This window comes from Mizuhopecten yessoensis, unplaced genomic scaffold (genome assembly GCF_002113885.1).
Source record: "Mizuhopecten yessoensis strain PY_sf001 unplaced genomic scaffold, ASM211388v2 scaffold716203, whole genome shotgun sequence".
Lineage (NCBI taxonomy): Eukaryota > Metazoa > Mollusca > Bivalvia > Pectinida > Pectinidae > Mizuhopecten > Mizuhopecten yessoensis.
Genome location: NW_018479999.1, coordinates 81,614 through 95,875, shown reverse-complemented (window position 1 = coordinate 95,875; position 14,262 = coordinate 81,614). Strand labels below are relative to the sequence as shown.

The 14,262-nt window shown below is 37.6% G+C and overlaps 1 protein-coding gene across 2 annotated transcripts in view; it reads left to right on the top strand.

Moving 5' to 3' along the window:
• The first annotated feature begins 3,506 nt into the window (after nt 1–3,506).
• LOC110442075 (lysophosphatidic acid phosphatase type 6-like) overlaps nt 3,507–14,262 on the top strand; it is a 22,162-nt gene continuing 11,406 nt past the window's right edge. For both annotated transcript variants that reach the window (XM_021485507.1, XM_021485508.1), the window contains exons 1-8: nt 3,507–3,798; nt 6,051–6,185; nt 8,109–8,239; nt 8,673–8,761; nt 9,243–9,401; nt 9,964–10,031; nt 10,907–11,007; nt 13,095–13,184. In XM_021485507.1, coding sequence (XP_021341182.1) covers nt 3,574–3,798; nt 6,051–6,185; nt 8,109–8,239; nt 8,673–8,761; nt 9,243–9,401; nt 9,964–10,031; nt 10,907–11,007; nt 13,095–13,184 — 998 coding nt within the window. In that variant the 5' untranslated portion in view covers nt 3,507–3,573. The remainder of the gene's footprint in view (nt 3,799–6,050; nt 6,186–8,108; nt 8,240–8,672; nt 8,762–9,242; nt 9,402–9,963; nt 10,032–10,906; nt 11,008–13,094; nt 13,185–14,262) is intronic.

The following is a 14,262-nucleotide window of genomic DNA, read 5'->3' as shown; positions in this document are numbered from 1 at the left end:
ACCATTAGAGACATGACGTCCTTGGTGGGTGTGTTACTTACCATTAGAGACATGACGTCCTTGGTGGGTGTGTTACTTACCATTAGAGACATGACGTCCTTGGTGGGTGTGTTACTTACCATTAGAGACATGACGTCCTTGGTGGGTGTGTTACTTACCATTAGAGACATGACGTCCTTGGTGGGTGTGTTACTTACCATTAGAGACATGACGTCCTTGGTGGGTGTGTTACTTACCATTAGAGACATGACGTCCTTGGTGGGTGTGTTACTTACCATTAGAGACATGACGTCCTTGGTGGGTGTGTTACTTACCATTAGAGACATGACGTCCTTGGTGGGTGTGTTACTTACCATTAGAGACATGACGTCCTTGGTGGGTGTGTTACTTACCATTAGAGACATGACGTCCTTGGTGGGTGTGTTACTTACCATTAGAGACATGACGTCCTTGGTGGGTGTGTTACTTACCATTAGAGACATGACGTCCTTGGTGGGTGTGTTACTTACCATTAGAGACATGACGTCCTTGGTGGGTGTGTTACTTACCATTAGAGACATGACGTCCTTGGTGGGTGTGTTACTTACCATTAGAGACATGACGTCCTTGGTGGGTGTGTTACTTACCATTAGAGACATGACGTCCTTGGTGGGTGTGTTACTTACCATTAGAGACATGACGTCCTTGGTGGGTGTGTTACTTACCATTAGAGACATGACGTCCTTGGTGGGTGTGTTACTTACCATTAGAGACATGACGTCCTTGGTGGGTGTGTTACTTACCATTAGAGACATGACGTCCTTGGTGGGTGTGTTACTTACCATTAGAGACATGACGTCCTTGGTGGGTGTGTTACTTACCATTAGAGACATGACGTCCTTGGTGGGTGTGTTACTTACCATTAGAGACATGACGTCCTTGGTGGGTGTGTTACTTACCATTAGAGACATGACGTCCTTGGTGGGTGTGTTACTTACCATTAGAGACATGACGTCCTTGGTGGGTGTGTTACTTACCATTAGAGACATGACGTCCTTGGTGGGTGTGTTACTTACCATTAGAGACATGACGTCCTTGGTGGGTGTGTTACTTACCATTAGAGACATGACGTCCTTGGTGGGTGTGTTACTTACCATTAGAGACATGACGTCCTGGGTGGGTGTATTACTTACCATTAGAGACATGACGTCCTTGGTGGGTGTGCTACTTACCATTAGAGACATGACGTCCTGGGTTGGTGTGCTACTTACCATTGAATATTGTATTAAGAGTTTCTACACTTGGATCCAAAATACCATTCACAGTGGGGGAAATGGACTTTATTGACCTACCTGTTGCTGTTGCAGCTACATGCATGGTCCATGCTGAACAGAACGACTTATTTCAGTCTCTTACAGCTTCGTTAAGTAAAAGACTAAAAATAATATTAAGTCTATCATGCTGTTGTTCTTTCTGGTAGAATTCTTCATTTTGAACAGTCTATATAAAGTTATTACCCGGATTTCAGTTGCTAAGAGCTCGTTTCCCTGACTGGCCATTAAAATTGAATTGAACATACAGCTCCCATCCTCTCTCCCTGCAACACGAGTTATATCTGTACTGTCCCCTAGCAACTTTGATGCTGACTTATCTACCAGCATAATGTCATTGACGTTGTATTTTTGTGCTCTCTTAAATTTGCTTTGCGACCTCATACAAATTTGCTCAAGAGCCGTCGCTTCGCCTAAGTCCCCGGCAGCAGCAGCATTGCATAATCTATCTAGAGCTGCTCGGAAATTGTAAGATTTATCACTGTTACAACAACATTGCAAACAAAAGTAGGAAAGTGAACATTTCCGTAGAAATCTGAACTGCGGCTGATTCAAATTTTCGTATTTATAATGAAATGATTTTTTTTACAAAAGTGACCTAGACAGATATGTAATATAAAACTAGCCTAGACAGATATGTAACATAACACTAACCTAGACAGATATGTAATATAAAACTAGCCTAGACAGATATGTAACATAACACTAACCTAGACAGATATGTAATATAAAACTAGCCTAGACAGATATGTAACATAACACTAACCTAGACAGATATGTAATATAAAACTAGCCTAGACAGATATGTAACATAACACTAACCTAGACAGATATGTAATATAAAACTAGCCTAGACAGATATGTAATATAACACCAGCCTAGACAGATATGTAATATAACTCTAGCCTAGACAGATATGTAATATAAAACTAGCCTAGACAGATATGTAATATAAAACTAGCCTAGACAGATATGTAATATAAAACTAGCCTAGACATATATGTAATATAACACTAGCCTAGACAGATATGTAATATAACACTAGCCTAGACAGATATGTATTATAACACTAGCCTAGACAGATATTTAATATAACACTAGCCTAGACAGATATGTTATATAACACTAACCTAGACAGATATGTAATATATCACTAGCCTAGACAGAAATGTAATATAACACTAGCCTAGACAGATAAGTATTATAACACTAGCCTAGACAGATATGTTATATAACACTAACCTAGACAGATATGTAATATAAAACTAGCCTAGACATATATGTAATATAACCCTAGCCTAGACAGATATGTAATATAACACCAGCCTAGACAGATATGTAATATAACTCTAGCCTAGACAGATATGTAATATAAAGCTAGCCTAGACAGATATGTAATATAAAACTAGCCTAGACAGATATGTAACATAACACTAACCTAGACAGATATGTAATATATCACTAGCCTAGACAGAAATGTAATATAACACTAGCCTAGACAGATAAGTATTATAACACTAGCCTAGACAGATATGTAATATAACTCTAGCCTAGACATATATGTAATATAACACTTTCCTAGACAGATATGTAATATAACACTAGCCTAGACAGATAAGTATTATAACACTAGCCTAGACAGATATGTATTATAACACTAGCCTAGACAGATATGTTATATAACACTAACCTAGACAGATATGTAATATAACACTAGCCTAGACAGAAATGTAATATAACACTAGCCTAGACAGAAATGTAATATTACACTAGCCTAGACAGAAATGTAATATAACACTAGCCTAGACAGATATGTATTATAACACTAGCCTAGACAGATATGTATTATAACACTAGCCTAGACAGATATGTATTGTAACACTAGCCTAGACAGATATATATTATAGACAGATATTTAATATAAAACTAACTTTAATCAGAGACGTACATGTAGATATATACGTCTCTATTCTATTAATTAAACAGAAATATGCAACTAAATTAAATGTTGCAGAAATGAAATATAACACTAACTTAGACAGAAATGAAATATAAAACTCAAATTTGACCGAAATGAAATATAAAACTAACCTAGACAGAAATGAAATAAAAATACAACTAACTTAAATTTGACAGAAGAAGGAAAGATAACTCTTATAAAAGAAAAGAACATCGGAGCTCTTTTAAATCAAAGGTAAATACTGGCTCCGTTCGTCCGTCTGAACTGTGTGAAGCTAGGCTAACTGGACGATCAAGAGAGATCATGAGTTGGAAGATTGTGACAGGTTATGGTGTGTTCGGTGCCGCCATCTGCAGCTGTACTGCTAAAACGTTGTTGGATACGAATGACGCGAAAGTCCGTGAAGGTGTTGCGTCAGATCAAAACACTGAGCAGGCATTGCGTAACACGTTGACATTGAAGCAAGCCCAGGTTTTCTTCAGACACGGTGCTCGAACAACCATACACACCATCCCCAAATTAGCCGAGGTGATGTCACACTTATTTTAGACAGCTGTATAGTCGTATCGTTTTCGTGTATAAAGTATCAGGCAGATTTAGATATATCGGAAAGATACATTTTGCGTGACAGATCCGGGTAGAAACAATACATAGCACGTATAGTCGATTCAAACTACACTACACGTAGACTCCTGTCAGCTTCCTGGTAGACCCGGAATACTATTAGTTACACGGATTTTTGGCAGGGTATACGGGATGGTATGACCCTAAAGGGTTTCGTATTTCCTGAGGCCGATAGGCCGAAGGAAATACGAAATCCTGTAGGGTCATACCATCCTGTATACCCTGCCAAAAATCCGTGTAACAAATTTATTACCCCTTTGAGTCGTTTATATTGGTTTTGTACAGTTCCCCGTCAACTTTTCTGATGGCTCATTTAGTTTCGTTTGATCAAATTCCTCGAACTGTTCTTCCTGATTCTTTTCTTTTAAATATGTCCTCAGCATGTTTGCCGCTCGTCTGTTTGACTTTTGTGTGTTTTGTGGCACATAGTTAGCCCTTTTGGCGAGTATTTCCTCATCAGTATGCGAAGCGAAACGTTTTGTCATTTGGTAAATATCGCCGGAAGCAGACGACGAATGTGAGTTGTCTCCCATTGCCCGGCCGCAAGATACAAAGACACGTGACCCGTATACCCCTTGTAAAAGCACGTGATTCCACCGTATTACTGCTGGGAATCATGTGACATGACCGTATACCCCCTGAGATTTTCGTATACCCCTTGAGATTTACAAATGCGGTTTGGTACACTGTAGTTTCTAACCAATCAGATTCCTAGATTTTTCTCCTACGGGTAATAAACTTATGTACACACTATCGTGAGTGTATACAGTACCGTACTTACAGACACAAAAAGACAATCTCAGAACTCTGCGGTGAATGTTGTACTCAAAATGCTGAATTCATGTAGAGCGCATTGTTAGCTTTCATATAGCTGCGATAACGTAGCTTTCTGAAGATTGATTGATAGATTTGACATCCGCTTCACTACCGAGTAGTTCGGTTACCAGCAGACAGAGACTTTCTGACAACGAGAGATTTGTTTATATACTGCATCAACTTGACAACATGGGATGATGGGGATCAATTCAGATTTCAATTGCACTTGCTATGTTAACTTGAAGGACATTTTAGGCAGAGTTTAACTTCAAGTTATACAGGAATCAACAGAAATAATTCATACTACAACCCTATTTATGAATGCAGACCAATTCTAAAATCGCCCCAGTGTGAATCCATTTCAAGGCACAGGATCAATTTAATACCCGGTCGGGGCAGAGGAGGCCGGGTAATAAAATTAGTACTAGCTTTCATACCATTCAGTCCGAGTTTCCTCTGTCCCTGACACCAGAGTTAACCCTTTCACCACTGTATACCATAATGGACTCAACCAGATCAATGCATAGTAGAGTTTACTAAAGTTGCATAGGGGTGAAAGGGTTAAGACATTTTGAAAGATAGGTGACTGGTTTCAAATGTTTATGTCTGGTGTCGGGACCAGAGGAAACTCAGACTAACCGTATTTACATTGCATTTGATTTTAAGAAAAGGTTTTATTAACTTCATTAGAAGAACCTTGAGATATTTATGTAGGTTTTTGTTTCAGGTGGCAGAGTCTTTCTGAACATTGTTTTCAAAATATTGACTTTCTCATTACTAAGCAATATTTGGGTTTTCAAAATGTGAGTGAGTCCCACCTGATCAGATATAGGGCTCAAATATCTGTGTTCAAAAGGAGCTGTAATATCTGGTACAATTACCAAAACAGCTGAGTAGATCTACTCTGTAATGTTTGTACCCATAATGAACAACAACCCATGTGGAGTATAAAATGGTCTGGGGTGGATGTTGCGGTATCTGTGCTGTAGCATTCAAGTGAGGTGGCACTTTTAAAGAAACTGTTGGAAGCACGGTCCTACTACAAAAACAGAACACAATACATCTCCAGCACAAAAGCAGGCATACACACATAAGGAGATATTAGCCAGGTGGTATAGGACTGGTAGTTAGCACCTGATAGGCAGCTCCTGTGAATTGCTCAAAAAAATGAATTAATTAATGTATATGCTAATTGTATTAACTGTATATCTATGTACTGTAAAGCGCTTTAGAGTGGCTTATGTTAGCTAGATAGGGCGCTATATCAAATGTTGTATATATATTATTATTATAATTTTGTTATATAATAACTGGTAATTTATATGTTTTATAAATTCCAGGCTAACTATGATGCCAAGATATTCATGCATCCCCTCCCTCACACACTGTTTGACCTTGACATGGTTGACCTTGCAACCGGAGGACCAAAGACGAAATCACGCCTCGATGAACACTACGCAAAAAAGAAATTGTTGGTAAATACAAATCTTCCAAACCATGTAACAAGATCAATGTTGGACCTTCTGGTCCATTTGCTGGCATTGCAGCTGGAAAGTTTGCTTTTTATACTAAAGTTTAGCAATATATTGAAAGTATCTAAATCTTGTCCATAAGGAAACAGCCCTTTATGATAGAATTGTCATGTTGTTTTAGTTGGAATTTAAATGTGGATTTTTTTGTGTTAGGTTGGGCTTAAAACGATTGAACTGTAGCTTAACCACAGACTATAAGACTCGCACAACTAAATTTACTATATATTATTACTAAGCTTTTGAGCAGAAAGCGTTAATATTTGAATATTAACGCTAGTGACAACTTTCTAGATTAATATATACACACCTGACAAAGGAATATAAAGACAGCTACAGGCTTCTGCTTTTGACAACTAGAAGTTTGCTAGCTGAACTGGTGAAGTGGGACGGGAACACCCCATATAAATCCACCATGACATATTAAAATCAACAAAGACTATACATTTTTCCAAAGTTAAATATCTGTAGATTTCATTCAATAAAAAACATGTCAATATTTACACCTTAAATTAATTGTTGTTTTTAACTGGAACACATTTTAGGTAGGGATTACAATTGTATAAAAACACTTGCTGATTGGCCGATCTAGTTGTGCAAGTTCTTAATCACATATTATAACAAATCGTGCATATCCAGTTAAAAAACATGCAAACAAATGCTGATGTGTGATGGAAATGAAAAATCAGTAATTATACAATTGACAGGGAGGCTGTGTTATATAGACCTGATAAATCAGTAATTATACAATTGACAGGGACGCTGTGTTATAGACTTGATAAATCAGTAATTATACAATTGACAGGGAGGATGTGATATTGACTTGATAAATCAGTCATTATACAATTGACAGGGAGGCTGTGTTAAAGACCTGATAAATCAGTAATTAAACAATTAACGGGGAGGCTGTGTTCTAGACCTGATACATCAGTAATTATACAATTGACAGGGAGGCTGTGTTATAGACCTGATAAATCAGTAATTATACAATTGACAGGGAGGCTCTGTGTTATAGACTAGATAAATCAGTAATTATACAATTGACAGGGAGGCTGTGTTATAGACTAGATAAATCAGCAATTATACAATTGACAGGGAGGCTCTGTGTTATAGACTAGATAAATCAGTAATTATACAATTGACAGGGAGGCTGTGTTATAGACTAGATAAATCAGCAATAATACAATTGACAGGGAGGCTCTGTGTTATAGACTAGATAAATCAGAAATTATACAATTGACAGGGAGGATGTGTTATAGACCTGATAAATCAGTTATTATACAATTGACAGGGAGGCTGTGTTATAGACTAGATAAATCAGTCATTATACAATTGACAGGGAGGCTGTATTATAGACCTGATAAATCAGTAATTATACAATTGACAGGGAGGCTGTGTTATAGACCTGAAAAATCAGTAATTATACAATTGATAGGGAGGCTGTGTTATAGACCTGAAAAATCAGTAATTATACAATTGATAGGAAGGCTGTGTTATAGACCTGATAAATCAGTAATTATACAATTGACAGGGAGGCACTGTGTTATAGAACTGATAAATCAGTAATTATATAATTGACAGGGAGGCTGTGTTATAGACTTGATAAATCAGTAATTATACAATTGACAGGGAGGCTGTGTTATAGACCTGATAAATCAGTAATTATACAATTGACAGGGAGGCTGTGTTATAGACCTGATAAATCAGTAATTATACAATTGACAGGGAGGCTGTGTTATAGACCTGATAAATCAGTAATTATACAATTGACAGGGAGGATGTGTTATAGACCTGATAAATCAGTAATTATACAATTGACAGGGAGGCTGTGTTATAGACTAGATAAATCAGTAATTATACAATTGACAGGGAGGCTCTGTGGCCGGACAGCTGACCACCCTAGGACAACAACAGTGTTTCATGCTGGGACAGAAACTTAAGCAGGACTACATAGAAGGCGCCAACCTCATCACCGAGGATTACGATCCCAACACAGTTTTGTATGTTATCTTTATTGCTCAGACCAAATAAAAAAAATCCTGCGTTTCAGCTTACCCTAGCTACCCTAAAGTTGTTATTGGCATTTAGTGATATGCACAGTTAAAGTTTGAATTTCTGCTATGTACAAGCATGGTTAAAAATATTTTCCAAAAATGAAACAAATAATCTACCTATAGCCACCCTTACTTTTTCTGAGGATGACAAAATAAAACATGGATGAACTTCTGAACAAATGCATCTGAGAACAGATATAGTGAAAGAGAAACAATCGGTGAAGAAATATAGGATCCAGCTTCATGAATGCGTTTCCTACATCAGCATTTTATATATATACTGTGGTATGTGTAGCACAACATGTCTTTCCAAGCCCTTTGTATCACAATATGTTACCCAACTTCAGCACTTACCAACCTTACTTTAATTTCGTTTCAGTGGGCGATCGACAAACATCAAAAGAACCATAGAAAGTTTACGATGTGTCATGGCAGGGATGTTTGGGGTTTCAAATCTACAGAAAATTGGTAATTATTGATTTTAAACATTTTGTGGATGTCTACCTTTGTTTATTACATCTCATGTGATTGTTTACACTGTACATGTCTTTATCTATCTTTCACATCTCTATATACATATACTGTATACAGGGACATGTCTTTATCTATCTTTTACATCTCTGTATACATATACTGTATACAGGAACATGTCTTTATCTATCTTTTACATCTGTATACATATACTGTATACAGGGACATGTCTTTATCTATCTTTTACATCTCTGCATACATATACTGTATACAGGGACATGTCTTTATCAATCTTTTACATCTCTATATACATATACTGTATACAGGGACGCGTCTTTATCTATCTTTTACATCTCTATATACATATACTGTATATAGAGACATGTCTTTATCTATCTTTTACATTTCCTGTGAAGGTGCATATTTCTGACCAACAGAGCGAGGTGTTATTAACCGTGTCTGACTTTATCTGTTACAGCTCCTGTGAAGGTGTATATTTCTGACCAACAGAGCGAGGTGTTATTTCCCAACCTACATAACTGCCATGTACTAACACAAAACAATCACTCAGTGCTGTTCCACATGGGCGATAAGCCTGAATATCAGCCAGAAAGACTCAAGCTAGAGAAAGCGTTCGGTAAGTCAGGACGGTGAAAATAAACATTCAGGAGAATTCACACAAATAATTTGTTACAGCTATATTTGGAACTAAACTAAGATATTCAGAGTAATTTTATACGTTTTAGGTATTTAGTTTTTTGCAGTCATAGAACCGCTTTTTCCATATTCATGAAGTTGACATCAGCCTCATGCCAAAACATATCAATACTGAGATGAATTCATATTGCAGGTGCCAAAAGACTCAGTTGCTATTTATAGGTTAACCCATCAACAGATATATAATTTATTTACATGAAGATCTGAAATGTAATAGTTATACTCGATTCATACTACTGTTGCTGCCTCCAGGGTCTTGTCTGCTGGATGGAGTCCTTGGACAGTAACATGGGAACAGTTAGGATCTCCTCCCTATAGCCATGGTTATATACATAGAGCAGAAACATGAAGCGTCCTTGGTCCTTGAGATCTGGGAGTCAACTTTTCCATTATGAAGGAAAAGTGTTGTTCTTGTGGGAAGGGGGATATCTGGATCTGTGCTTGATTGATGCAACGTGTTTATTTTACCATCTATTTTTCAGGCGTAAATTTCAAAGATCATGTAGGATTAAATTTCGTGGGTATGCGTGACGACTTAGTAGCACGTAAGGTAAGTTTTCAGTAGTTTTTTAGATTGCCTGGTCTTATACCTTCACAAAGATCTGTCAATCTACTTTAGTTTGTAGCATGATATAATCCTTACATAAATAAATCTATCACCAATACAAAATGATAAAACAGTGCACATCCCCCTTATTAATGATAACAATCTGCAAAATGTTAATGATGCTTTGGTAATTTTGGATTGTAAGGTATTCCTGTGTGTGTTGTCCAACGTTTGATTATCTCCCATTGTGTGATGTCCAATGTTTGATTATCTCCCCTTGTGTGTTGTTCAATGTTTGTTAATCTCCCCTAGTGTAGTGTTCAATATTTGTTAATCTCCCCTTGTGTGGTGTCCAATGCTTGATTATCTCCCCTTGTAAGGCGCCTGTTTTATTATCTCCCCTTGTGTGGTGTTCAATGTTTGATTATCTCCCCTTGTGTGGTGCCCAATTTTTGATTAGCTACCCTTGTAAGGTGCCTGTTGTTTTATTATCTCCCCTTTTGTGGTGCCCATTGTTTGATTATCTACCCTTGTGTGGTGTCCAATGTTTGATTATTTCCCCTAGTGTAGTGTTCAATATTTGTTAATCTACCCTTGTGTGGTGTCCAATGCTTGATTATCTCCCCTTGTGTGGTGTCCAATGCTTGATTATCTCCCCTTGTGTGGTGTCCAATGTTTAATATGCTTTTTGATTATTCCCTTGTCTGATATCCGTTGATTTTCTCTTATTGTGTGTTGAGGAAAGTTTGGTTATCTCCCTTTGTTCAATGTCGGGGTATTGTACATTGGGTAATGATGTGTGATGGCTGTTTGATTCATACATTATCCGTCCTTGTTGCTAGGCCCAGTGATGATAAATGATCTGTCCTTGTTGCTAGGCCCATGGTTTTCCTATACCTTCCCATGCTCTGCCGCTTTGGGACACAATAGAACTTATGGCCAGCAAGATGATATATGCTGCGTTTTGTGGACAGCACAAGTAAGTGATTTTATTGATATTTTTACGTTGATCAACAATCCTCAAAATATGAAAACTGATGAGTATAACCTGCATTAAAACCCTATTCTATACTTTGTCCCTGTCAGGTTTTTGTTAAGATCATTATGTATTGTTCTTGTAAAATTAACAAAACATTTGTGGCATATGTATAATCTAATTAAGATATAAATGCAAATAGGCAAAGGGAAGAAGCGACTCCTGGGTCTAGGTTTCAATACAGTTATGGAAACCGTGACTCTGGATTCAGGACGTGCTTCTCTCCTTTGCGTATATGCTTTTCTTCACCATAAGAGGTTGTATAGCACTAGGTATCTTCCTGAAACCTACAAACCTAGAAGGTGATTGTAAACATTCTTTGACTCTTATTGGACGCTGTTTCTTTACCTCTGCTTTATAAAGATGTTAAAATGCCACAGGTGATAAATTAACATCTGCATTTTAATCAGATTGGGCATATGTGTAGACTATTCCCCCCACATGAAGCTTGTATCTGTAAACTTGATAAGCTGTTAAAAATTGACAAATTAATGAACTTAGACTAAGTTTTTAGGCCTTTATTGTGTAAAATGAAAAAAAACATTTTTTTAGAGTTTCTGTTAGATAAAAATATGTTATTTGAACGCTTCTATTTAAAAATACAGTCTTTGTAAGTCAGCAACATGTTGACTTTCTGTACCATAAATGGTAATTAATAATAAATCTGTCGTGTTACAGGGCAGAGATGAATGTGGTCAAAATAAATCTGTCGTGTTACAAGGTGGAGAGGAATGTGGTCATAATTATTCTGTCATGTTACAGGGCGGAGTGGAATGTGGTCATAATTAATCTGTCGTGTTACAGGGCGGAGAGGAATGTGGTCATAATTAATCTGTCGTGTTACAGGGTGGAGAGGAATGTGGTCATAATTATTCTGTCGTATTACAGGGCGAAGAAGAATGTGGTCATAATTAATCTGTTGTGTTACAAGGTGGAGAGGAATGTGGTCATAATAAATCTGTTGTGTGTTACAGGGTGAAGAAGAATGTGGACATAATTAATCTGTCATGTTACAGGGTGGAGAGGAATGTGGTCATAATTAATCTGTCGTGTTACATGGCGGAGAGGAATGTTTTCATAATTAATCTGTCGTGTTACAGGGTGGAGAGGAATGGGGTCATAATTATTCTGTCGTATTACAGGGTGAAGAAGAATGTGGTCATAATTAATCTGTCGTGTTACAGGGTGGAGAGGAATGGGGTCATAATTATTCTGTCGTATTACAGGGGGAAGAAGAATGTGGTCATAATTAATCTGTTGTGTTACAAGGGGGAGAGGAATGTGGTCATAATAAATCTGTCATGTTACAGGGCGGAGAGGAATGTGGTCATAATTAATCTGTCATGTTACAGGGTGGAGAGGAATGTGGTCATAATTATTCTGTCGTATTACAGGGTGAAGAAGAATGTGGTCATAATTAATCTGTCGTGTTAAAGGGCGGAGAGGAATGTGGTCATAATAAATCTGTTGTGTTACAGGGCGGAGAGGAATGTGGTCATAATAAATCTGTCGTGTTACAGGGTGGAGAGGAATGTGGTCATAAATAATCTGTCATGTTACAGGGCGGAGAGGATTGTGGTCATAACTAATCTGTCGTGGTACAGGGCGGAGAGGAATGCGGTCATACACCATCTGTTGTGTGTTACAGGGCAGAGAGGAATGTGGTCATAAAAAATCTGTCGTGTTACAGGGTGGGGAGGAATGTGGTCATAATTACTCTGTCGTGTTACAGGGCGGATAGGAATGTGGTCATAATTAAACGGACATGTTACAGGGCGGAGAGGATTGTGGTCATAACTAATCTGTCCTGTTACAGGGCGGAGAGGAATGTGGTCATAACTAATCTGTCGTGTTACAGGGCGGAGAGGAATGTCGTCATAAATAATCTGTCATGTTACAGGGCGGAGAGGAATGTGGTCATAATTAATCTGTCGTGTTACAGGGCGGAGAGGAATGTGGTCATAATAAATCTGTTGTGTGTTACAGGGCAGAGAGGAATGTGGTCATAATAAATCTGTTGTGTGTTACAGGGCAGAGAGGAATGTGGTCATGAGACTGGCCACTGGACCACTAATGACCATGGTGATGGACAACATAGAGGACCTGGAGGAAAATAAGGGGTAATAAATATGTATATCTCCCTCAAACAGTGTTAATTTTTCCTGTAAATCTCCCCCCTCACAGCAAGCCTCGATAGCTGAATAAAACATAAAGGGAAAACAGCCCTTTTTGTGTTGCCTGCAACGTGAGGCGACATATAGGTATTACTTTGTTGGCGGCGTCATCGGTTGCCTTGTCCAAAACAATGTTTCTGTGCGATAACTTGAGCTCCCTTGGGTTGATTGAACTTCATACAGTGCTTCTGCTTCTCAGGTCCGAAAGTCAAAGGTCAAGGTCATTTACTGTAAATAGAAAATCTGTTTCTGTGCGATAACTTGAGTTGTTTTAGGTCGATCAAACTCAGACTTCATACAGTGCGAATAGTGCTTCCTTGGGATTGCTTTTCAGGTCGAAAGGTAAAGGTCACTGTTACTATAAATAGAAAATATGTTTCCATGTGATAACTTGAGTGCCTTAGGGTTGATTGAACTTAATCTTCATACAGTGCTTTCTTACCAATAGTGCTTGTTTGGGATTGCTTTTCAGGTCCAAAGGTCAATGTCACTGTTACTATAAATAGTTTTACGTTCTGGCAGGAAATTCTGATCCCTAGGGTATCAGTGGTATATAATTCTGATCCCTAGGGTATCAATGGTATATAATTCTGATCCCTAGGGTATCAATAGTATATAATTCTGATCCCTAGGGTATCAATAGTATATAATTCTGATCCCTAGGGTATCAATAGTATATAATTCTGTACCTAGGGTATCAATAGTATATAATTCTGATCCCTATAGGGTATTAATAGTATATAATTCTGTACCTAGGGTATCAATAGTATATAATTATGATCCCTAGGGTATCAATTGTATATAATTCAGTACCTAGGGTATCAAAAGTATATAATTATGATCCCTAGGGTATCAATAGTATATAATTCTGTACCTAGGGTATCAATAGTATATAATTCTGATCCCTAGGGTATCAATAGTATATAATTCTGATCCCTAGGGTATCAATTGTATATAATTCTGGTCCCTAGGGTATCAATAGTATATAATTCTGTACCTAGGGTATCAATAGTATATAATTCTG